Source organism: Festucalex cinctus, chromosome 1 (genome assembly GCF_051991245.1).
Source record: "Festucalex cinctus isolate MCC-2025b chromosome 1, RoL_Fcin_1.0, whole genome shotgun sequence".
Classification (NCBI taxonomy): Eukaryota; Metazoa; Chordata; class Actinopteri; order Syngnathiformes; family Syngnathidae; genus Festucalex; species Festucalex cinctus.
In genome coordinates this window covers 11,184,977-11,209,976 of record NC_135411.1, presented here as the reverse complement: position 1 = coordinate 11,209,976, position 25,000 = coordinate 11,184,977, and the positions used below count along the sequence as shown (strand labels likewise).

Sequence of the window (25,000 nt, the reverse complement as noted above, 5' to 3'; positions counted from 1 at the left end):
ATGTCTTGATAACCTGAAGATGTGCCTTTTAAAGTTCCCAATGAGATGCCATCTTGAATATTCACTGCCCGATTATCCCGACTAATGAACGTGAATTGAGTCATGTTTCTATTTGCATAATCACACACGTTTTCTTTGTGTCATTGAGCAGAACTTCGGGCTGGACTACGACACCTTCCAGCACATGGTTGGCGACTGTCCTCCCGACTTCCTTCAACTGGCCTTCGACTGCTGCAACGTGAGTTCACCCAGACGCCTTCGGACAGTTTGAACTTCCAAAAAAAAAGACAGAAGCAGCAATCAGATTAATCTCTAATCTGAACACCCCCCTAACCCCCCACCTCGATCTCCTGGGGGTCTTCTAAGAAAAGCTGGATAAGTGACTGCTTGTCTTTATAGATTATTTGTAAAAGTCACGAAAAGGCTAAAGAAGATCATTTACAGGGATTTACTGGTGATCGTTTTTTTTTTTTTTTTTTTTCCCCCCCTCCTCATCTTCCAGATGGACCCCACGCTGAGACCCTCCTTCCCAGACATTGTGGGACACCTGGACGAGACATTGGCACACCTCAAATTAGGCGATGAGGCTCACCAGTGCCCCCCAATGGCTGTAGAAGGCGATAAGAAGACACTGATGCCTAAAGGTTTGTCAGTGGTGGAGATTTGCACATTTATTGGGCTGGCCGATGTGGCCAAAATATAAAATCCCAATTTTTTATTTTTTTTTCTCTTTCTCTGTCATTCATCACGATTATGATTTTAATCTAATAAACCTAACACACATTTATTTAAAGGCTTCATTTATTAAAAAATAATTCCTGTGCAAAATGTTCAGAAAACAAGAGTGTATACTGATTCTAAGTTCAGTTTTAACATAAACTTAACATTTATAGTTTGTGCTTAAATACCACAAGTAGTGGTAGCTATTGTAAACATGTCTTGTAAGCCTCCAACATTCTGCCACTTATGCCACTTGCAACTTACATTAACATGTGGATGTAATAGAACATAAAACAACAGCTTTTAATAATCTAGAAGACACAGTTTTATGTCACGATTTAACAAATTGTCAACAATTTGATTTTTAAAATGGTGATTAATCAAATTAATTGAATTTATTGCCCAGCCTTAGTATTTGATTATTTTCAGTGTTTTATAATGTGGCATTTTATCAGTTTAGTTGCATAAGACTACAAAACGTACAAAAAGTTTTTTTCTTTATTTATAAACATGAATTTTATCCAAATTGCATAATATGAATTTTTATTTTATATTTTTAGAAAGAAAGTCTTTGTTTGATGTAATTTATTGTTATTGAATAATATGTTATTTGTGTATTATTTATCTTTTATCTTCAATTACATTTAAAATTTTATTAATAGGTTGTATCTTACAAATAACATGAATTCTTGTCTAAACATCTTTTAATAATCCAGAAGACTAAATTTCACGATTTAACAAATTTTCAAAGATTCAATTTTAAAAATCGTGTATATTGTCTGTTTTATTAGCCTTTTTTGAAGATTTTTTTTTTTTTTTTTTAGCAACTCACTTCTTTTTCCCTGTTCTGTTGAAAGTATATATATATATATTTTTTATTTTTTTTTGTTTTGTTTTTAATACATCACACCAGATGCTCTTTGCTGACATCTAATTTTGACCTGCGTCTTCTTTTATGTGATCTCTGTGTAAAAGAGGTTATTGTTTTCCCATTAAATAATGTTGAACTTGCTGTGTTTCCAAACAAAGGGGAGAAGATTCAGGGCCTGAAGCGACTCAACCCGCTGATTTTCCCCGACGACAAAATTCCGCCCAAATCGCCGCGCCCCCGCCGCAACATCTGGCTGAGTCGCAGCCAGTCGGACATCTTCTCATGCAAGGCGGCCAGGAAGGTGAACGTGCAGGACCCGTATTACGAGCCGCCGGCCTCGCGGCGGGCCCCCAAGGCGCGCAAGGTCAACCCGTTCACGGCGCGCGAGGACCTCTGCGGCGGCAACATCAAGTTCTACGACGTGCCCAGCAAGTCGGTCTTCTCGCTGGTCTTCGACCTGCGCTCGCCGCCGGGCAGCGCCTTCGCCAGCCGGCCGCACGCCTCGGCCAACGCCGCCCCCTCCGCGTCCTTCTACTGGCAGCAGCTGCCGGGACGACAGTGTCACTCCTTGCCCGTGTCGCCCCTGCTGCCTCGCTCGGAGTTCTTGCACCACCACCACCACCACTACGCAGTCGCCGGAACCACCTCGGCCGTCATCAGCAGCAACAACAATGGCCCCGTCCCCTGCAATTCACACCCGCTGGCCTCCACCGTGACGTGTGAGTGATCAATTTCATATAAAATGATCCGAAATTGTCCCACCACACTGATTCATACCCCCCGCCTCACAAAAAATAAATAAATTACAACAATTCATAGACGTTTACTGGTTAATAAATTACATTTTATAGACGTTTACTGGTTACCTAGACCAGTGGCTCTCAAATGGGGGTACGTGTACCCCTGGGTGTACGGGAAGTAACTCCATGAGATTTTAAAATATATTTAAAAAGTATCTGTAAACATTTCTAAAAAATATATATAATATTTATATATATGTTCTTAAAATTAATTTTATATTCAGTAGGCAATTGAATTTCAGTGTCCGAAAAAGCCAGCATTTCCCCCATACCAGAATGGTTTGACCCAATTTGTCATATGCCACCTAGAATCACCTGTCAATCACTTGAAAACTTTATTTAAAATTCAATTATTTATTTATGAGAACAGAGCTTTACTATGATCCTAAAAGATAACACTTTATGTTGATAATAATCTGTATGTGCACAAATCTTTATATATAATTATTTTTTTTAATTGTATTTTATTTATTATTATTATTTATTTATTTATTTATTTTGTTTTTATTCCCAAATAGTTCAAGAGACCACATAAATACAATTAGAGTTCCAAACTCTAATAATAAATAAGATAATGATGGCACAGCACTCGGACGGTTTTTAATTATTATTTTTCCTTCAATCAGAAACAATTTGCGCTGGTTTAGGGGTACTTGGCTGAGAAAAAAAAACAATTCACAGGGGGTACATCGCTGAAAAAAGGTTGAGAACCACTGACCTAGATGTTATAGAAAAATACGAACTTACATTCCAACATATTTAATCTCTACCGTAATGTACCGTATTTTCCGGATTTTAAATCGCACTTTTTTTTTTTCTTTTTTTTTCATAGGTTGGCTGTTCCTGTGATTTGTATTCTGGAGCGATTTTAAACAAGAAAAAAAAAATAGCGGGGAATCTAATTTCACAGACAGCCACAAGAGGGCACTGTAGACTTATACTATAATATACAGTATATATTTAACTCGACTTGTACCCCAGTACAACTTATGTATGTTTTTTTTCTCCACCAAATTATGCATTTCTGGCCTTGTGGGACTTCAAATCTGGAGCAATTTATAAGCCGGAAAATACATAATTAAGTGAGTACCTTAACTCCTTGACCGCCAAAGACGTTTTTTAAAATCCAAATCCTGGCTTGAAACCGTAACTCTGGCTTTGAACCGTGCCTTGAAAACCTCATTTGAAACCCTAACTCTGAACTTTATTTGAGGTTGATGAGAGGCACTTTACATTGTGGCATGTGTGCATGTTCATGATCACATAAATAGCGGAAGAATGTTTGAAATGATTTCTCTTGGTCTCATTTTTTTACATCACAAAAACCCGGCATTTGAACAGGGATGTGTAGACATTTTTGTATTTTTTTTTAAACCCACTATTGTGATCTTAAAGATAACCAAATTGTGTGTCTGCTTCCTCGCAGCGTCGGCCTGCCGGTCCGAGGCGGTGCTGAGCGGCTGGGCCAGGAAGTACACGGTGGTGGAGATCCCGCCCTACAGCGGGCCGGAGGCGGAAGACCGCATTGACAGCAGCAGTGGCAGCGAGGATGACGACGACGTGTTTGGCGAGAACTGGTCTCCCAACGTCCCGCTTGGCGAGGCCATGGACTGCTCCACCATGTTGGAGGACCAACACATGCATGTCATGCCACCTCGGGACTGAAGGGGGCGACATGGACTAAACGAACTAACGCAAACGTGACACCAGATGCATTTGAAACCTGTTCATGCTAATATTGTTTATATTTATTGTTAATATTACAGGTTGACTTTGATTGTTTATCTCCACCCCCCAACACAAGATCATGTTTGTTTTTCCGGTAAAAGTGGACACTTCGCTGCTTTGATTCCCTCCAACTTCGGACAAATACACTTTTGATGCATTATGGCTTTACTTAGATTTCCTTGGACGTCCTCGATGCTTCTGTCGGATTCAAAGTCAGTCTGATGCAGTTCCACTCGTTGACCAGCAGTCATGTCTTGCTTTTTAAAATGTTTCTCAAAGCAATTAAGAGATTTAGCTTGCTTCCGTAGAAACTAAAATGCACTATTTTGACATCTTTTTTTCTATGCAAAAAATAATAATTTCACACTGTTGCGCAGAATCGAGGATGTGATATTTATGTGTAAAAAAACAAAATACAAAAAAACAAGTCTTACCTTTGTATATTTGTGTAAAAAAAAAAAATGTGCAGACTGATTTTGCTTTGAAATAACAAAGCTTCTCCCGAGTTTCATTTCAGTTTCAATAAAAACTCTGACTCGGACCTGTTTGGAAGTAGTCCCAAGTGTTTTGTGGGGAATTGGAAATCCTTATCCAGGCTTGATAATCAAATTTTAAAATACTAACCCACTCTTGAACCACTAATTGAAACCCTAACCCAAGCTTGATACCATAATGTCATTTTCAAATCATCGTTTGAAACCCAATCCCATAACCTTGACTTGCAACTTCTCAAATGACATTCACACATATGCAGAATTAAGGATGTGATATTTAAGTGTAAAAAAAAACAAACTGCAAAAAGTCTCCAGGTCAAAAAGCAAAAAAGTGTGTTTCTTTGAAATAACAAAAGATTCACCTTGACTTCCATTTCAGTGTCAAGAAAAGTCTGGCTGGGACTCAACTTGGTGGTTGTGCAAGTATCTCGAAATGTCCACAGAAGGGAAGCGGGTGCCATGAAGAAGAAGCAGCAGCGGCGGCCGAGTCTCGGCCAATCAGAAAGAGTTTGCAGCCGAGGCGACGTTCAGGAAGTGAACAGAGGGGAAGTTTGGTGGTTTTCTTGCGTCACTTGCGCTTTGTGTGTGCAGATGCAGAGTGAAGGTAGGACAGCAATTTTCTGTTACTTCTTACAACAACAACAAAAATCTCGACCCTGCGGATGTTCTTATGACTGAAGCGAGCAGGTGTCGTGAAATTAGAAGGAGGACGTGATGGAAGGTTTGACTTGACTAACTTCAGCTTTTGGACACTTCCGCTGCGTCGACACGGGCCTGCTGTCATCCGTGAGGTTGACGGGAGGCGGTCGGGTGGTTCGCTCAGGTTCAAGTACCTGGTCTTCACTTTTGTCTGGTTTAAGGGACTCCAGTCCGAAAGATGGCGATTGATTGGTTTTGCTGACTTGAGTCGAAGAGACATGGGTGTGGCCTTGTGAAAATAAATCAAGTGCATCAGTTTAAGGGGGGGGAAGTGGTGAACCGCATATGCACAATGACAGGTCTTCGCAAGCTTTTTAGGGCCAGGGACCACTTACAGGAGAGACATTTTCCAAAGACCACTTGCTAATTCTAACCTACTTACAGTAAACTGACTTATTTTTGAAAAAAAAAAAATGTATTCATGTATTTGTTATTATTAAATTATTTTCAAAAAGATACCCCTAAATGCAGTGAGTCTGTGTTGTTCGAGTACTATTGGTATGAAAGCTCCCTCTAGTGGTACACAAAAGAATCGCTTACACTGTACTTTTTTTTTTTTTTTTTTTTTTTTTTTTTTAAAGTGCAGTTTAACTCAACTTTATAAATACATCAAAACAATTTTATTTTACCTTTAAGCTGTTTGTTTTCAAACAATTTATTGAAGCACATGGCTCAGTGGTAAGGTGGTTCTCTCCCAACCCAGAGGTTGGGAGTTCCATCCTGGCCATTGTAATCGTGTCCGATTCTCCTTGACCAAGATGCTGAACCCCCAGTTGCTAATGATGCTTTGCCATCAGTAGGTGAAAGTGAAGTCAGTGTGAAGCGCTTTTTAGTGCCTCAGTTATGTTTTTTTTTTTTTTTTAAAGAGCTATGCAAGTGAAAGATCATTTTCAGGTTTTATTTTATTAAATATACATTTCAGGAATAAAACCATTGAACATTTAGGCTGACTGTTTTAATATAGGTCATGGTTATGATACTTGGAGAACTTTTAAAAAAATATTTATTTATCTGTATGGTGGTACTTACTGTAAAAAATTTTGAGAAGCACTTAGCCCAGTGCTTCTATAATAATCATAATAATAATAATAATAATAATTATTATTATTATATATAATAATTGAGAAGCACTGACTTGGCCTAATGGATAAAACGCTACCAGAGGTTTTTTTGTTTTGTTTTTTAGGCACACAAAAGTTTTTAAGTTGTATGAATAAAGTAAAAAGAGAGGAAAAGAAAAAGAAAAAAAAGACTATATTCTGAAAAACAAACAAAAAATAAACTATTTTTGTTCCCCCCGAAAAAAAGGAGCCAATCTAGTCCCCATCCTGGGCATCAATTGTAATCCGTTCCAGCGCTTCAGAAAACTACTCCAGTTTTTGCTACATTTTTGACAAAAAACAAATGTAGCACTGTGACGTAAAATATAAATACAGACTTTGGGGGAAAAAAACAAACAAAACAGAGACACGACTGCAAAACTGTTTCCCTGATTTTTGAGTCTATTGCTGTTTGGGCAAAATAACTATTCTGTTTTGTTCAGTATTACGGATGGATGAGTACTGATACCTGGTACTGGGCAGAGACCAGACCTTACAATCAGGACTGAGAAATTAGAAACTGTAAGAATGTAAAATTGAAATTTTAAGGAAAAATTAAGATGTACAGTATAGGTCAGTCATTAAAAGTAACTACCATCCATTTTTTTTTTTTTTTTTTTTGGGGGGGGGGGGGGGGGGGGGATTTTATGTATCATAAGCACTAGTATTGATACCTGGTATCATATCGGTGACTACTCGAGTTAAAAAAAACATGAGTGTGAGGAAATTAACTGATTTTATTAAGCGTAATTAAGATGAAAGTCACGCACAATGTAGTCCATTTGTGTGTTGATGCGGGCTTTTAAGGGGTGTGGCTTAGTGAGTGACATCATGAGCCTTCAGTCAGTTTATGATGCGATTTGTTCAGTTACCATCTCCTCCATGCCTCTTGTGAGTGTTTTCATTTTGCATTTGTGCATTTATGTATTTAATAAATGGCTGACAGCGCGCGCACTGGCGACTGCCGCTCTCCATTTTTTTTGTTTTTCGCTCGAGCGGCGGCGTACCTTCTTGTAAGTCAATCTTGGCTTGCAACACAAAGCAAGAACATCAAACAAGTGACCACTTGTTACCTAGACGACGTATTGTGTTGTATTGTGAAACCATTTAAAGTGAATGGAAAATTTTCAGCCAAAAATGATGAAAAAATGACTCCACTTCGACTATTTGCTTGAGCGGGCCACGTAGAATGAGTTTGTGGGCCTTCAACTGACACCTGTGCTTTACATGGTCCTTGTTTGTACTTCTAGACCCGAGTGGATCAAAACCACAATGTCTCTGCACTGAGGACAAGACCTCAATTCGCTTGAGAGTCCCGTCCCGTCGCGTCCGGTCCAAAAACGGGGCTGGACTGGCGGACAGTTGAGAAGCCATGAGGAGAGTCCGCAGAAAAGGGGCCAGCAAAGACAAGGTGTTTGGTTGTGATCTTCTCGAGCACCTGAACGCCACCGGCCAGGACGGTACGTTGGGGGGGTTCTGGACCACTAAACAAACTCGGAACTTGAATGGAAGTTTTCCTCTGCAGTCCCTCAGGTGTTGCGGTGCTGCTGCCAGTTTGTGGAGGAACATGGCGTGGTGGACGGGATCTACAGGTTGTCCGGTGTTTCATCCAACATCCAGAAGCTCAGGTGAGTCCTTCTCCCACCCCCCTGCCTGTGAACGCACCCTGCGTTGCAATTGTGACACTTCTCATCAAAAACAGGAGCGAGTTTGAGAGCGAGGGGACCCCGGACCTCAGCAAGGAAGTGTACCTGCAGGACATCCACTGCGTCAGCTCCCTGTGCAAAGCGTACTTCCGGGAGCTGCCCAACCCGCTGCTCACGTACCAACTTTATGACAAGTTTGCCGTTGAGTAGCATCACACACTCTACACCAGCAATTCCTAACTTTTATTAAGCTAAGATGCATATTTTAAGCTTATAGAAAATCCATATGGTTCCAGAATTTTTTTTGAGATTTGATAGAAATGTCGTCTCAAGGCGGCAGACCTTCAGATCAATCCTTCTTAGTCATTTATCACCTGCAAAATTCCAGAAAGCCCACCTTGAACACAGAGGTTATGTTCCAGACCACCCCTGCAATAAGTAAAATCTGCAATATTGAAGCAACCTAGTGAAATGAAGTACAGTAGCTTACAAAAGTGAGTATACCCTCACATTTCTGCAGATCCATTTCATCCATTTTCTTGACCGCTTATTCCTCACAAGGGTCGCGGGGGCTGCTGGCGCCTATCTCAGCTGGCTCTGGGCAGTAGGCGGGGGACACCCTGGACTGGTTGCCAACCAATCGCAGGGCACACAGAGACGAACAACCATCCACACTCACACGCACACCTAGGGACAATTCGGAGCGCCCAATTAACCTGCCATGCATGTCTTTGGAATGTGGGAGGAGACCGGAGTACCCGGAGAAGACCCACGCGGGCACGGGGAGAACATGCAAACTCCACCCAGGAAGGCTGGAGCCTGGACTCGAACCCGAGTCCTCAGAACTGTGGATGTGCTAACCAGTCATCCACTGTGCCACCCATAATAAAATTAAAAAATATATATATTATAAGATAATATGTGTAATACATATATATATATATATATATATATATATATATATATATATATATATATATGTGTGTATATGTAATTATATCCTTTCATGGGCCAACACTGAAGACATGACACTTTGACACAATGAAAATTAAATTACTCCGCATACAGCTTTATCTAAAAGTGTAAATGTATTTGCAAAATACAGCCATTAATAGCGGTGTTGTGCAATGCTGGAAAATAACAGTGGCCACACACAATATTGACTGTGGGAATTTTTATTTAGGGGTGTAGTCACTTTTGTTGCCAGGGGCTTACTTATTCATGGCTGTATTTTTAGTTATTTTACAGGAATATTAAATTTTTACTGTTAGATGTACACCGACTGCCTACTTTTTATTGTCATCTCTAGTGTTGTCCTATTAAAAAGATTCAATCTCACGAGGTATGTTTTTATAGCATTTATGGCACTTCATTTGTTTTTTTAAAGTATTTATACGCACAAATAATAAACACATTTAAACACTTGATTTATTGTGCGTTAAAGCAAACTAAAATATTGTACAATATATTGTACCAATCCATCTGTGTTGACACTAGTGCTGTAAACAATTTCGTCCCCCCCAAATACTTTGCTAATCATCTGACAATATACAGCAATAAGCATGCCAAAGATGTATGTTATAAAATAAACCTATTAACGTTGCTTTCTGTAGCATTCACAGACGATACTACATTGTAAAACCAAACTGTGCGGAGGACTTTGGGTTTATATTTCTACGTCGTTCTTGCCTATCTTCTGCTTTTAAATTTACACACCAAAGATGTGTGCCACCATCTAGTGGTCAAGAATAGGATTACATCCAGAAGAGACGAGATGTAGAACATTAACGTTACTATCTGTACAAAAAATTCCCAAAATAGCAAAATCATAAACACAAAAAAAAAATGGACCGTGAACCTGACAAGCTTGCGATTTGGGTCAGATACAGTTTAATAATAAAAAAAAAAAAAAGTTAAAACAAAAAGGCAGGAGTGACAAAAAAGGACACAGAAAAAAATTCTGCTGATGTATTTTCATCCACGCAGCCAGTCGGAACACTTCTGAGAACATTTCTTGTACCTGCTGCAGGAGGCTGTCGCTGTCCAGCTGGAGGAGGAGCGGCTGGTGAAAATCCGAGACGTCCTGAAGGATCTTCCGCCGCCGCATTACAGGTTTGTTTTCGACACGCATCGTTTCGCTGGTACCGACTATCCCGGAATGTTTTTCTTTGCCTGACTCCCCTCAGAACTCTGGAGTTTCTGATGTGCCACCTCGTCAAAATGGCCTCGTCCTCGCCAGAGACCAACATGCACGCCAGGAACTTGGCCATCGTCTGGGCGCCCAATCTGCTCCGGTGTGGACGACGACCTTCTTCTTCTTCTTCTTCTTCTTCTTCTTCTTTTTCATCTTCTTCTTTTTCTTTTTCATCTTCTTCTTTTTCTTCTTCTTCATCTTTTTCTTCTTCTTTTTCATCTTTTTTCTTCTTCTTTTTCATCTTTTTCTTCTTCTTTTTCATCTTTTTTCTTCTTCTTTTTCATCTTTTTCATCTTTTTCTTCTTCTTCCTCCTCCTTTTCATCTTTTTCTTCTTCTTTTTCATCTTTTTTCTTTTTCATTTTTTCTTCCTTTTCATCTTTTTCTTCTTTTTCTTCTTTTTCTTCTTCTTCTGCTTTTTCATCTTCTTCTTTTTCTTCTTCTTTTTCTTCTTCTTCTTTTTCATCTTTTTCTTCTTCTTCCTCCTCCTTTTCATCTTTTTCTTCTTCTTTTTCATCTTTTTTCTTCTTTTTCATTTTTTCTTCCTTTTCATCTTTTTCTTCTTTTTCTTCTTTTTCTTCTTCTTCTGCTTTTTCATCTTCTTCTTTTTCTTTTTCATCTTTTTCTTCTTCTTTTTCATCTTTTTCTTCTTCTTCTTCATCTTTTTCATCTTTTTCTTCTTCTTTTTCATCTTTTTCTTCTTCCTCTTTTTCATCTTTTTCTTCTTCTTTTTCATCTTTTTTCTTCTTCTTTTTCATCTTTTTTCTTCCTTTTCATCTTTTTCTTCTTTTTCTTCTTCTTCTGCTTTTTCATCTTCTTCTTTTATTCTTCTTCTTCTTTTATTCTTCTTTTTCATCTTCATCTTCTTCTTCTTTTTCATTATCTTCTGCTTTTTCATCTTCTTCTTTTTCTTCTTCCTCTGCTTCTTCTTCTGCTTTTTCATCTTCATCTTCTTCTTCTGCTTCTTCTTCTGCTTTTTCATCTTCTTCTTTTTTCTTCTTCTTCTTTTATTCTTCTTTTTCATCTTCATCTTCTTCTTTTTCATTATCTTCTGTTTTTTCATCTTCTTGTTCTTCTTTTTCATCTTCTCTTCTTCTTCTGCTTTTTCATCTTCTTCTTTTTCTTTTTCATCTTGTTCTTCTTTTTCATCTTCTTTTTCATCTTGTTCTTTTTCTTTTTCATCTTGTTCTTCTTCTTTTTCATCTTCTTTTTCTTTTTCATCTTGTTCTTATTCTTCATCATCATCATCATCATCATCATCATCCCTACGAGGACACTTGGAATTCAAATAATATGTCGAATCTGTTCTTTAAGGTCAAAGGACATCGAGGTGTCCGGTTTCAACGGCACCGCCGCCTTCATGGAGGTCAGGGTGCAGTCCATTGTAGTGGAGTTCATCCTCACGCACGTCTCTCAGCTGTTTCCTGATCCGAGTAAACGCAACACAAACGCGCAAGCCCGCGCAGCACTCGTCCTCCGCGCGCGATGATTTTGACTCTTCTGCTTCCCTCAGGCGTCACGCACACCAGAAGAAAGTCTCTTCCCTCCCCGTCGGAGGAACCCCTCTTCAAGGCTCAGCCTCCGGCAAACTTTGGACACATCAGTCCAGGGGACGGTCCAATCCCGATAAGACCTTACCACGCCATTATAGAAGGCACCGATAAGTGAGTAGACGATTCAACGGTGTGTTCTCAAAGTCGCTTGAGAACTGCTCAGACATCCAGTGAACTTCTGGTGTTTGGTCTTATTTGGGTTCTTCTGATATGGCGGCACACTTTGGTCACCCCAGGAGGAAAGGCTCCTTCAAAGGAAGGAAGTGGATGTCCATTTTCAATATTGGCAATCGCTTTTACGACCCGAGAAGGCGGCACAAGCATTCGGCCAAAGGTATGTTGAGTAGAACCACTTACTGTACTTTAGTTTTGACTTTTGGCTCGAAAACATGATACACAAATGCCAACAATCAGTTTAAATTTATGTGCGCGGTCGACACCAAGTTGGCGCTTATTCCGTGATAGTGTTGCGAATCCGAGAACAAATCAATTAGGATGGTCGTCACAATCAAAACGAGGCGAAAGGTTTGCAGACATCACATCGGCCACCAGACAAGCTAACAGTTAGCCTAGCTTCTTCTATTTCTTCTTCTACTACTTTTTCTTGTTTTCTTTCAGTCTGGATGCACCACGCCTCCATGCTCCCTTGCACATGTCAGTCCAAATATCTAATTATGCCACAGAATGAACTTTGAAGTGATGGAATTGGAAGTGTTAGTGCAGGGGTGTCCAAACTTTTCATTCCATACAGAAAAATAGAAGTTGGTTCTTCACTTTTATTTTGTAAAAAATAAATAAATAAATACAAATGGGTGAAAACACTCTACCAAGTTATTTCATATATTTATAAATTGTAGTTATTAAATAAAAAAATAAGCTACTACATCACAGCTTTCTGGAGAAAGTCATAGGCAAATTCTGGGCTGGTCCCCAATTAGAAAAGAGAAGCCCCAGAATTATGTTGAGCGCCAAATGAGAACCAAAACAAGACAAATGTGTAGTAAGATAAGATTATTTTTTTTTAATTATTATTTTTTGCCTCACCTAAATGAAGAGATATTTTGTTGCTTTAGTTGTCAATAGTATATTTCATCTTTGCCTTTCCTAGAATAGTAGCTTAAGTACCCGTGTCAGTTTTGAATTACTGTCACAATTTATATTAAAAAAAATATATATCAATGTGATTACTAAAAATTGTTTTCTTTATGTCAGGTCACAGTAATCTGCAAAGGTTGGATCAAGGCAATCCGCGAAGTAGTTAGCTTTATGTTTTACAACTCTTATAAATGTTTTAAGGCTCTAAAATCCCCGACCGCACAATTTATACACTTTTCTCATTGAGGCATTTACGTGTTCTCACATTTCTCTCTTGTTCAAACATTGACAATGTTCAAACCTTCATAAATTTTATAAAATGGGTATATTACTGTAAAAAAATATGCAAAATTGCACTTAAAAAAAAATCCGCGATACAGCGAGACCGCGAAAAGTGAACCGCGTTATAGCGAGGGAAGACTGTATTTGTTGTTTTCAAAAAAATCCCCACCAAAAAGGAAAAAAAAATGACTTTAGCATTGCTATTTGATTGGCAATATTTAGTAAAGATCTAACCAAGATAAACCAAGTTTTAGTAGTTTTGAATTGGAGATTTGGGTGTTGCAAGAAAAAAGTAATGCAGGCCATGACAAATATTTATTTTGAGTGCATTCTGAGGGCCTCAAAAAATGGAAAGTGGGCCGCAAATGCCCCCCTGGGCAATAGTTTGGACACACCTGTTAGTGGTGGAAGAGGCAAGCAAACATGACTGAATTACAGAAAATAAATCCTTCATTTTGGAGAAGCTAGTCATGTTTTGTTTAACTCACTCAGAATGCAATGCGGTTAATTGATAACTTGAGACAGCACAGCTAATAAAAAAAAATAAAAATAAATTGCCTGAGAGAGGCACCCATTTGTAAGCGTTGATATGGAATGACTGTTTTTTTGTTTTGTTTTGTTGTTTTTAATACGACTGGCTCGTTAATTCTTTCAGAAGCTCTCAAATCACATTGCTGAATAGACCATCCGTCATGATAATTCTTGTTTCTGGCATTTCAAAAACGTTTATACAAGCAAGAGATTCTCTCTGAGGCTTATGGATTAATGGACAAATGGATCTTATGTCAACATTAAAATGAATACTATATTTTTTTGTGTATAGAGAAGGACAGACCGGTGTTGCGTCCAGCTCGAAGTATGGACTCACTCAGCATTCCGCCATATTCAAATGAAGGTGCTCCTCTTCTCACCAGCATCATCTTACTGAGTGATTCAGAAACTTTTTGAAAACTGTAGATCTCTCATTGCTCCATTTATTCCAGATTCTGTACGTCCTCTGCAGACGTCTCGCTCTGCCAAAATGTCCGGCTTGGAACTTGCAGCGTCACCCAGCCCGTTAGGCGGAAGCGAATATGCCGTGACCTACCGCAGGGGGACGGGACTTGTGGGCGGGGGCACTCAGGGCACCTACACGGCCCTTGACCCCGAAGGCTTGGGAGGCGCGGACGGCGACGCTGTCCAATCCAGATCGCCGGGACTCTCCACGAAGGCGGGTCGGAGAGCGGCCATGCACATCACCGGGCCCACCCTGGTCACGGTGCCGCTGCACATCACTTCCAACTTGGCTATGGGCCTCCTGCAGGGAGGCGGGAGTGACCGGGTGGTCCACCGTGGCAGGGATAAGGATGGAGGTGATAAGGAGGGAGGCGATAACGTGGAGAGGAAGGACAGTGGAAGAAAGGAAATGAAAGATGAAGGAGTTGGAGAAGCTAAAGAAGAGACGATAGAAGTGACACACAGGAAGGAAATCATCCTAGATGAAGATGCAAATACTTTAGTTGACAAGGAAGAAGAGGACATGAACGAGGAATCAGTTAGGGAAGAATGTAGACCGCAGCCAGAGGCAAAAGAAACATCTGCGGATGTCTACGAAGGTAATGTCCAAACAACGTACGATGACGCACGCTAGCTCGCCTCTAATTCAAACATCTCAACTGCAGAAATGCAAGGAGGACCATCAGCCAAATGCGAGGACAACAATCTGTTTGACTCTTCCGGTGTCCTCAACTCCACCGAGGATGACCAAGAGCTGTCGGGTTACATTCAAGACAGCTTTGAATTCCTGGATCACATGGACTGCAGCGTCTCCTGTCAGGTATTTGTTCTTTTTTATTGTACACAAGTGTGGTTCATGTCATGTGTAAAGTCAATTTTTCTGAAGATGTTTATTGTGTAACTTCCTTGAAGACTTGTGTCTTAAGACCTATAAGGTTTAGTTGGACGAGAATATAGTTAAAAGACCAAGGTCTTGTTTAAGACTTGGACCAAAACACAATGTGTATTTCCTGTTTGACACTGAGGCTGAATGGCCAAATCCTGAAAGATTTAGATGTATCTTTGACCAAAAGAAAATGACCAAAGAGCAAAGTGTTGCTGTGACCAAAATGAGCTAAATGGCCTTTGCCGTTCAAGACGTAGGTCTATCTTGAGCCAAAAGAATAGGGCCAAAAGACCAATGTCTTCCTAAGACTTGGACCAAAATCCAAGGTCTTGAATTGTATCAGGAAACATACTGTAGGTCTTGATTGAGACTTGTACAGAAATACAAAAGCTGTGTTTCAGACTACGACAAAAAAAAAAAAAAGCGATGATCTTGCTCAAAAAGATGTTTGAGACCTTCACTTAAAGACCTCAGTCAATATTTGGCTAAAAGAATAGCAATAAAATAACAAGGTTTTGCAGACGACTTGGACACTTAGATCTGGGATGGTGAAATCCTACAAGTTTTTTGATATTTCCCTTCTTCAGCACAGCTGATTCATGATCAGCTCATCATCAAGCTCTGCATTAGTCGGATAACAATGCTGTTAATTGGAATCAGCTGCAGTTCGAGTAGGGAAACCTCTAAAACCTTGCAGGACTCCAGCTCTTGATGACGGCAGTTTGCCACCCCTGTCTTAGATCAAAAGACCAAGGTCATGACAAAGACTTGGACAGTCAGACCTAGCCTGCCTTGTTCAAGATTTGCACAGAGAAACGTTTTGCTTGAAGAATCGGAAAGTAAGACCTAGACTTTGTTTGAGACTTGGACCAGATGACCCAAAAGACCACGCAAGGTCTTTGCCAAAGACTTGGAGTGGCTAAATTTTATCTGAACCATGACTGGCCGGCAAACAGTCCAGGGTGTATCTGGTCTGGAATATGTTCACAAAATGTCAGCTAGGTGAAACTTTCTTCTCAGATTCCTCTCCACTTCCTGCAAGACTGTGCCTCCCAAGTGAACGAATTCTCCGTTGAACCCCCCGGACATTCGGACGACGAGTACGAATTCATGGAGCAACCATCTCATCACGCCACGGGGCCCGACATCAGGCTAAGCGTGAGCTCCGAGACGAGCATCCAAAGCCAGCCGACGCTCCAGCGGCCGCACAGCGTAGACTCCAACGAGCGGCACGCAAAATCCCTCAGCTTGCCTTACATGACCTCGCCGGTGTGTGAACCGGGGGAGTGTTGCTATGATGACGAAGACGACACAGCAGATGACGACACACCCGACTTCTCTAGTAGTGATGAAGAGAGCAGCTTATTCGCTAAGAGCCTCCCAGCGGACTTCTTTCTAAGCAATGTGTGTGATCTTGAACCGGAGAACGTGCCAACCTGTGTTGCAGATGCTCTGGTGGAACAGTCATGTGAAGCAGCAGAATACAATCCTAAAAACTCCACCGGTAAACGACAAAATCAGAGCCAGGATGACATGGATGGTGTAGAAGAGACGATACCACGGAATGAACCTCGAATCGTCCACCAGGAGGAGGACACCAATCAAAGGTGAAAAGGATTTTGTTTTGGTTTTTTTAGATATGTCGTCTTTATTTATATAAGGACATTATGATCCTTAATAAAACAATAACTTAGTGACTTAAAATGGCGTTCGGTAGAGAGCACAAATGAAAACAACTTACATTCCCCTAATCAATGGGTTGCACAAAAATTTTATATTTTTTCAAGGCACAGGATTTTTAAAACAAGAAAATGTATGTATGGAGAACCCATACATGACAAGAAGAAAATCCATGTGCTTCTGGTGTGGTGTGCTTGAAGTGACCAACATGACACACATGTGACAGGTCTCCTCCCCAAGTCAAATGTTTTGTAGTACCAAGACTGACCTGTGAGAGGCAGCCTGGTACCACAAGCCTTGCAGGCTGCCAGAAAAACGAGTAGAAGAAAGATTACTTGTGAGGTACAATTTAACAATCATTTGCCTGTGTCCAAATTCACATGGCTGGGTCCTCTGAAGGCCGAATTTGTCAGCCGCATGACGTCACCCCCGGTGCGACTCAACAGCACGCACGGACTTACATATGAATGGATTTTCAATGCTGCTTGTCGGTAGCGCATTGACCGACAGGCCATTCATGTGTAAATCCGTGCATGCTGTCGAGTCGTGCCGAGATTGACGTCATGCAGCTGACAAACTCGCCCTTCGGAGGACTCAACCTGGTGAATTTGGACACACAGATTTTCTCCTTTGCTTGTGCTTGGCAATGGCACCTGCTTCAGCTAGCAATCAAATGTTGACCCTGATCATTTTCCAAGCTGATCAGGGCGGAAATATCCCAAATCACCATTAAAACCCAGCACACCGAATAATCACCCATGATAAACTTTTAGAATCAACTTGTTATCTGGCGTTTGCTCATTTTGATTACAAGAGAGGGGTTAACCCTTAACTGATTTCTTTGTGCAGAAATGAAGATCTAAGAACCCAGGATGCTGGTCCAGCACCTCTCCCCTTAGAAATGCCATCACACAATCTAGAAATGCCACACGAGTGTGTGGACTTACAAGAGCACAGGGATGAATCAAGTGTTAAGGCCAATGATGATGTAGAAGTTGACAAGATAAGACAGGAAGATGAAGGAGGAGAACATCACTTTTCTGTCTCTGACTGCGCTAAGAAAGAAACTTCCCTGGTAGAGGAGTTCTGTGGTGTTTCTGAGGAAACTACTGAGGAGTTCAGGGAGGACCAGAATGATAGCGATGAGAGTAAAGTGACTAAGGATGTGAATCCTGAAACTATAATCAGTATGTCGGAAGGTCTCTCAACAGAAGATTGTGTGGTACCAAATATGGGAAAGACACAGGAGGGCAGCTTAGAAATGGAGGATGCGAAAATCTGGGACGAGCTCGAAGAGGTTGTATGTGAACTGATCGAGGATGAGGAAAGAAAAACAATGGAGGTCAGAGATATTGGAGAGGTCAATGAGATGGATACGACTGGAGGAAAGAACCCAGAGGAAACGGACATCAATTTACCAGAGAGATGTGACCAAGAAGGAGTGGTTATGGGAAAGTTGGTGCCCAAAGAAGACGAAGCAAAACTGGAGGAAGTGACAGTGATGCTAAGTCATGGCGCATCCCTGAAAGAGGTCGGATCTGATGCTCCGAAGTCTGGAGAAGGGATCAATTTTATGGACCAAGAACCTGAGAGGTCTGAACAAGAAGGAGAGGTTACACAATTGTTGGTACCCAATGGAGGCAAACCCACCCTTGAGAAAGTGACAGTGACACCAAGTCTTACAGATAAACCCCTGAAAGATGTCTGGTCTGATGCTCTGGTGTCTGGAGAATGCGGGACGTTTGACAATCAAGGATCAGAGCGGACTAAAACACAGGGTACCATTACGGAAAAGTTGACGCTCAAAGAAGACAGACCCATTTGTGAGGAAGTGACAAAATCACCAACTCTTAGAGATGGACCCTTGAAAGAGGTCATGTCTGACATTTCGGAGTACAGAGATGTGAGGGTTGAGGAGCACGGACCAGAGAAGTGTGAACAAGAAAAAGGTGTGACAGAATTGTTTGTACCCAGTGAAGGCAAACCCATCTCAACAGTGACACCAAGTCTTAGGCATACACACCTGAAAGAGGTCAGGTCTGACGTTCTGGAGTCTGGAGAATGTGGGAGGTCTGAGAAGCAAGGACCAGAGACGAGTAAACAAGAGGGCACCGTTGCAGAAAGGTTGTTGTCCAAAGAAGATGCACACTTTTGTGAAAAAGGGACAGTGACACCAACACCAAGAGATAAACCCTTGAAAGAGGTCATGCCTGACATTTTGGAGTCCAGAGAAGATGTGAGGTTTGAGGAGCATGGACCAGATAGGTGTGAACAAGAAGGTGAGGTTACACAATTGTTTGTACCCAATGAAGGTAAACCCATCTTGGAGAAAGTAACAGTGACACCAAGTCTAAGACATACACCCCTGAAAGAGGTCAGGTCTGACGTTCTAGAGTCTGGAGAATGCGGGAGGTTTGAGAATCAAGAACCAGAGAGGTATAAACAAGAGGGTACCGTTATGAAAAAGTTGGTGCTCAAAGAAGAAAAACCCATTTGTGGGGAAGGGACAGTGACACCAACTCCTAGGGATAAACCTCTGAAAGAGGTCATGTCTGACATTCTGGAGTCCAGAGAAGACGGTGAGGAGCATGGACAAGAGAGGTGTGAGCAAGAAAGAGAGATTACAGAATTGTTTGTACCCAATAAAGGCCAACCCATCTTGCAGACAGTGACACCAAGTCTTAGAGATGCAGCCCTGAAAGAGGTCAGGTCTGACGTTCCCGAGTCCAGAGACGATGTGCGGTTTGAGGAACGAGGACCAGTAAGGTCTAAACAAGAGAGTACCTGTCTGAAAAAGTTGGTACTCAAAGAAGAAAAAACAATTTGTGAGGAAATGACAGTGCCACCAAGTCTTAGAGAAAGACCCCTGAAAGAGGTGAGGTCTGAGATTCCAGAGTTCAGAGACAGTGTGAGATTTGAAAGCGCAACTAGGGAAAAGTTGGTTTCCAAAGAAGACAAGCCCATTTGCGAGAAAGTGACAGGAAGTCTTGGAGATACACCCCTGAAAGAGGTCAGGGCTGATGTTTCAGACTCCAGAGATGGTGGGTGGTTTGAGGAACGAGGACCAGACAGGTGTGAACACGAAGGCGCAGTTATAAAAAAGGATTTGCCCAAAGAAAACAAACCCATTTATGAGGAAGAGACAGTGCCACAAAGTGTTAAAGATACACCACTGAAAGAGCTCAGATCTGACGTTCCCGACTCCACAGGCGGTATGAGGTTTGAGGAGCGAGGAGTAGGAAGGAAGCTGATCATCTCAAAACTGCCTAAGGTTTACCAAGTGAAAGCAGTGCCGGTGGTGCCGCCCAAGCCCCAACACTGCAAACTAGCTGCCCGGAGCCTACGTCAACAACAACAACAGCAGCAGCGAGAGAGGAGGGACGCCGAAGCGCCAGACGATGTCAGTGCCACCTGCGGCAAGGACACGTCCCGGAACAGCCCTCTCAGCATGTGCTTCGACGAGGCCGTTGCCATAGCCACCATGAGGCGAGAAAAGGAGCGCGTGTGTGAGCGGGAGAGGCAACGAGATTGGGTGGGCGAAGTACAGTGATGGTCCAAAGGTGCACGATTCACAAAACGTCTGTGATTATTGGACTTCTTCGTGAAATTTAAAGTTTAACCAAGAATGTAAAATTACGTTTTCAAGTGAACTTAGCTTGACCTTCTGTCCAGTGTTTCAGCACTTCTTTTTTTGCTGTTTGCCCTTATCGAACAAGGACCTGAATGGCAAAATTCACAACAGGTGTTTGATCAATGAACATTTCCAAGGACTTCCACTTTTATTATCTAACGTCCATTCAGAAACTTTTGAGAAGGAGAAATTAAATTCACTTCATATGGTCCCGCAGTTTGTGGTGAACATCAAACGTATTTGGAGAGTATTCCTATTGTAAAGTATTTGGATATTTCATTAAGCCAAGTACTTTCACATATCCTTTTTGTTGTCTTTACTACAAATTGTGCATGCTTCTATCTGTCCATGTATATGTACAGGTTTTTGTTTTTAAGGAAACAAATACTATATGAAATAAACCTGTCTTCTATTACTTGTATGCTATTATTTTTTGACTTAAAAAAAAAACATTTGTGTCTACCTTATTTATATAAAAACAAAATTCATGGTGTCAGTTACCACCTGCCATTCTTTTTAGTTTTTGTTTTAATTTGCAATCTGACATTATTGGTGTCTGCAATGTTTTAAAAATATTTAAGGTTTCCCTTACTATCTACCACTAAACGTGGAACTAAACTCAAGATTTCAAAACTTTGTGGTAAATTTTAAACAGGCGCATTTTTTTTTTTTTATCAGATGCTGTTTGCATAAATCTATGAAGTCTTGATTCTTAAAAAAAAACAAAAAAAAAAAAAAAAAAAAAACATAATCATTTCACCCAACATGGTTCCTCTTATGTTAATTGTTTGTTCTTATTCCACAAAAACACAATATCATTTTGGACTACCATGATTTGATTCTTATTTAGGGGGGCAATTACCATCTTCCTTTTTAAAATTTTAAATAAATAAAATAAAAATCAAAGCTTTAACATTTATTTTTATATGTCTTTAATGGTGTAGTTCAACAGGACCGGAGAGAATGGATGATATATTTTAAATTTCTAAATATAAACATGAAAAAATATATATTAATAGTAAAAGTCTCTGCATGTTAAATACATTAAAAAAAAATAATTCTATCAATATTGGCATATAAAATAATTTATTTGTTCACAGTAAGAAAACCAACACCAGTGAAAAGTACACTGACTCATTAAAAATGTCAGTGGTGACCGTAACAAGACAAATATGGTATCATTTAAAAAATAAATGTAAATAAGCATAATAGTGTAACTATCCCAGATACATAATTTTTTTGTTCTGTAAACTTGAGTTGAGTTGACTTGAGTTGAAATTCAAAAAGAAAGACGTCGGCAAGACTTGACCCGTAAAGACTGAGTAGGTCCAGCTTGGAACTTTGGCCAAACCTTCTTGACCAAAAATACCTAGCTGGTCTTGTTCAATCTCAGACTTAAATGCTTTGGCCAGTCTTTGGACTAAAAGACCTGAAGACGTACAGTAGGTCTGGCTATAAACTTGTTCAGAAAGACCTAGATCAGTTTACCAAAAAGAACAGTCTTTCTTGAAAGTTGGAAGGACAAAGCCGGGTTTGAGGCTTGCCCATAAAATGCTAACATCTAAGTTGAGACGTTGTCCAAAGGATCATGACCAAAAGACCAAGTACTTGCTTTGTGCATTTGGACCAAACGACCTGGGCCTTGCTTGAAGCTAGACATAAGACTTGTCGCAAAATGACAAGAGTAAGTCTAGCTTGAGACATATGCTAGAAGCTGTGAATCAAAAGACTAAATTGTCCAGGCTTAATTGAAAAAAATAATAATAGAGGTGGGCTTGGATAAGGACCAGAAAACAACGGTTTTGCAAAGACCTTTGAGCCAAACAACTGGACCAATAGGACCCGCTTTAATCTCAGACAGAAAAATCTAAGACTGGCTTGTGACATGTCCCTAAAAGACATCGTAAGTCTAGCTTGGGACATTAGCCAGAGGACTAGCACCATGGCACCAAGGTCTTGCTAAAGACTTTGAGCCAAAGAACTGGACCAAAAGACTTCTTATTAAGAAGTTTCAATTTAAGGTCAGACAGAAAAACCTAGATGTGGTTTCTCCCAATAATTGTCAGTTTTATTTCTACCAGAGTGACCTTTTGTCTATAATCCTTCTACAAGAGCAGGACCAATATTTACAACTCATCAAATATGTGACAAATCCTGTAAAACCAATTTTATAAACACCAAAGAGCTACAAATCTAAATATAAAGTCCATCATCCAGCAGGACACTGGAATGACGAGAACCTCGACGACTGTGTCTCTGCTCTCGGTCACTTCCTGTCTTATCTCTGTCACTTCCTCTCCTCTCCCGCTCACTTCCTGTCTTATCCTTGTCACTTCCTCTCCTCTCCCGCTCACTTCCTGTCTTGACTCTGTCACTTCCTCTCCTGTGACTCTCTGTGCTCCCTCGATGCCGGCCCTCGTCCTCACCGCTCATCTCGAACTTCCTGCCATGCACTTGTTCTTCCAACTCTTTCTCCGCCCTTCTGTGGTGACTCCTCTGGCTGGCCGCCGCCCTTTCCTCCGTGTAGTCCCTCTGGCTTGATTCTCGACTGCGGTGCGAACCCCTCCGGTCATCGCTTCTTCCGTGAGTGTCCCTTGTCATCCCCTGGTCCCAGTCTCGTCCATCTCGACTTCCCGTGGTTTCTGTCCTCCAGTCGTTTGCTCGAATGCCATCTGTTATTTGGCTTTCGTGTGTGGCGTATCTGCTGCTTCCTCTTTCCTGATTGGGCCGCACACCGATATCCAGTCTTCCTTCGGGATTCCCAGTGATCCCCCTGTGACTTCTCTCATGTGCTGACTTCCATCTGGAGTCCTCCGTTCTGCCGAATGATTCTTTCCCTTCATCTTCTCGCTTCCTCTCATGCTCTGACTTCCTACGGGAGTCGTCCGTTCTGCCCGGCGTGTCTTTCCCTCCATCTTCTAGGTGGCTTCTCTCCCATTCTGACATTTTTTTGGACTCTCCTGTTTTAGCAGGTTTCTCTTCCCCATCTTTGTCCTCCTTTTTGGGTTTCTCCTCCACTTTTTTATGTGACGCTGCTGCTTCTTTCTCCTGCTTCTCCTTCCAAGCTTTGGTCCGGTTCTCCGTCTCTTTGTCCATTTTTTTCGTCCCTTCCTTGTCTTTGGACTCTTCTTCCTTCTCTGCTATTTTGGCCTCCTCAATCCTTTTGTCCAGTTTTTCCTCCATGAGGTCCAGCTCTTGCTCCAGTTCCGCCAGCTTCTTAGGATCCGACTCCAGGTCATCGTCGACTTCCACCTCCACCTCCTCGATCTCCTCATACTCCTCCACCTCGATACCGTCCATGGTCTTCTGCAGCTGCGTCTTCACCTTGTTGAGCTCCAGGAGGCCGTCCTGCAGCTCCTTGCACACGTCCCTGATCTTGGACGCGAACTTGGTCTTGGCACCTTTGCGCAGCTCATGGGAGTCCTTGGCGAGGAAGAAGACGTCGAGTGCCAGGAAGAGCGCCGACATGACGCCGGTGGTGACGCTGATGGCCTGTGCGGCCTTTGCCGCTCCAGCCCCCGCGCCCAGAACCTGCACGGTGCTAATGAGCTTGTCGGTGTTGATCATTAGGGCCTTCCCCGCCCGGCCGCCTTCCTTCACCACATGTTTGATGTTGTGGTTCAAGGCCTTCTTGGCGGCACTCTGCGAGTACTTCTCAAAGTCCCACTCTTGCAAGGTGTCGATACCCTCCTGCACGAAATCCATACACTCGCGGATGTCTTTGATCTGCTCCTGGTAGTCCTGGATCATCTTCTCCACCTTCTTGCGGTCCATGTTGGAGTGGACGGCGTCTGTGATGTTGGCCGTGGCCGAGGTGATGCTGCCCGCCGTGGCCACGCCGATGCCGACCGCCGTGACGATGATGGAGGCGCCAAAGGTGAACGGCGCCAGGATGAGCCCCGTGATGGTGGTCAGGCTGCCGGCCACGCTGGCCACGCCTCCGCCGACCGCCGCCGACACCGTCTTTTTGTGGAACTGGTCGGCGGTGTCGGCGATGGCCAGTAGCTCGAGGATGCAGTGTTGCAAGGACGCCCCCCGCTGGTTGAAAAGGCGCACAAAGAGGCGCGCCGCCATGTAGACACGGTCGGCCGCTTCCTCCATCGCTCTGCAAATGACAAGGAACGGATTACCAGCTATCAATCAATACAACCATCCATGTATTGTATCATCCATCCAGCTATAATAAATAAACAATAAGACTAAGAGTGTGCATACATTCCCTCCTCATCTTCTTGGAAATTGGCCGTCTCGTTCCACTCAGCCCAGCCTGTAGAAACAGGAAGTCAAGACCAACCGCATCAGACACACATCAGCAAACTAAAAACCTTTTCAAAATATTAAGCGTCAGGCGTCACACTCGCCTTCGACATTGTTCCACCAATCCATCAGGCCGTCGTTCTCCTGCAGGAACAAAACAACAACATTCAACTTTGACCTCATGTTAGTTGTCATCTGACTATGCACCTCCTCTGATTCCAGAGGGTTTCCCCCGGGCGGGTATGCTGCCATCTCCACTGGCAGGACCTCCACTGTGTTCTGCTCAAAATTGTACACAAAAAAAAAAAAAAAAATAGTCATCACACCGCTAAGTTTATTAGTATTACGAAGGGGAGATCGGGAGGAAAAT

The 25,000-nt window shown here is 41.8% G+C and overlaps 3 protein-coding genes across 12 annotated transcripts in view; 2 read left to right on the top strand and 1 right to left on the bottom strand.

The window, feature by feature from the left end:
• tesk2 (testis associated actin remodelling kinase 2) overlaps positions 1 to 4,660 on the top strand; it is a 27,014-nt gene extending 22,354 nt beyond the window's left edge. For all 4 annotated transcript variants that reach the window (XM_077515965.1, XM_077515938.1, XM_077515947.1 and 1 more), the window contains 4 exons: positions 152 to 238; positions 503 to 644; positions 1,750 to 2,310; positions 3,818 to 4,660. In XM_077515965.1, coding sequence (XP_077372091.1) covers positions 152 to 238; positions 503 to 644; positions 1,750 to 2,310; positions 3,818 to 4,056 — 1,029 coding nt within the window. In that variant the 3' untranslated portion in view covers positions 4,057 to 4,660. The remainder of the gene's footprint in view (positions 1 to 151; positions 239 to 502; positions 645 to 1,749; positions 2,311 to 3,817) is intronic.
• Positions 4,661 to 7,247: 2,587 nt separating this feature from the next.
• LOC144015691 (uncharacterized) lies at positions 7,248 to 20,788 on the top strand. 2 transcript variants are annotated; one of them, XM_077515928.1, is made up of 14 exons: positions 7,248 to 7,303; positions 7,663 to 7,872; positions 7,938 to 8,040; positions 8,115 to 8,259; positions 10,088 to 10,170; positions 10,245 to 10,352; positions 11,565 to 11,683; positions 11,764 to 11,914; positions 12,040 to 12,137; positions 14,004 to 14,075; positions 14,164 to 14,775; positions 14,842 to 14,996; positions 16,083 to 16,669; positions 17,592 to 20,788. In XM_077515928.1, the coding sequence occupies exons 2-14, from the start codon at positions 7,785 to 7,787 to the stop codon at positions 20,290 to 20,292; spliced, it is 5,022 nt and encodes a 1,673-aa protein (XP_077372054.1). In that variant the 5' UTR covers positions 7,248 to 7,303; positions 7,663 to 7,784; the 3' UTR covers positions 20,293 to 20,788. The 2 variants fall into 2 exon arrangements, with proteins under 2 accessions (XP_077372054.1, XP_077372050.1); XM_077515924.1 differs by having other exon boundaries at positions 7,279 to 7,425.
• A 654-nt stretch (positions 20,789 to 21,442) lies between these two features.
• Positions 21,443 to 25,000, bottom strand: part of LOC144015667 (uncharacterized) — a 25,998-nt gene continuing 22,440 nt past the window's right edge. For all 6 annotated transcript variants that reach the window (XM_077515875.1, XM_077515865.1, XM_077515911.1 and 3 more), the window contains 4 exons: positions 24,838 to 24,909; positions 24,735 to 24,774; positions 24,589 to 24,640; positions 21,443 to 24,478 (listed from right to left, as the gene is read on the bottom strand). In XM_077515875.1, the coding sequence (XP_077372001.1) occupies positions 22,567 to 24,478; positions 24,589 to 24,640; positions 24,735 to 24,774; positions 24,838 to 24,909 (2,076 nt within the window). In that variant the 3' untranslated portion in view covers positions 21,443 to 22,566. The remainder of the gene's footprint in view (positions 24,479 to 24,588; positions 24,641 to 24,734; positions 24,775 to 24,837; positions 24,910 to 25,000) is intronic.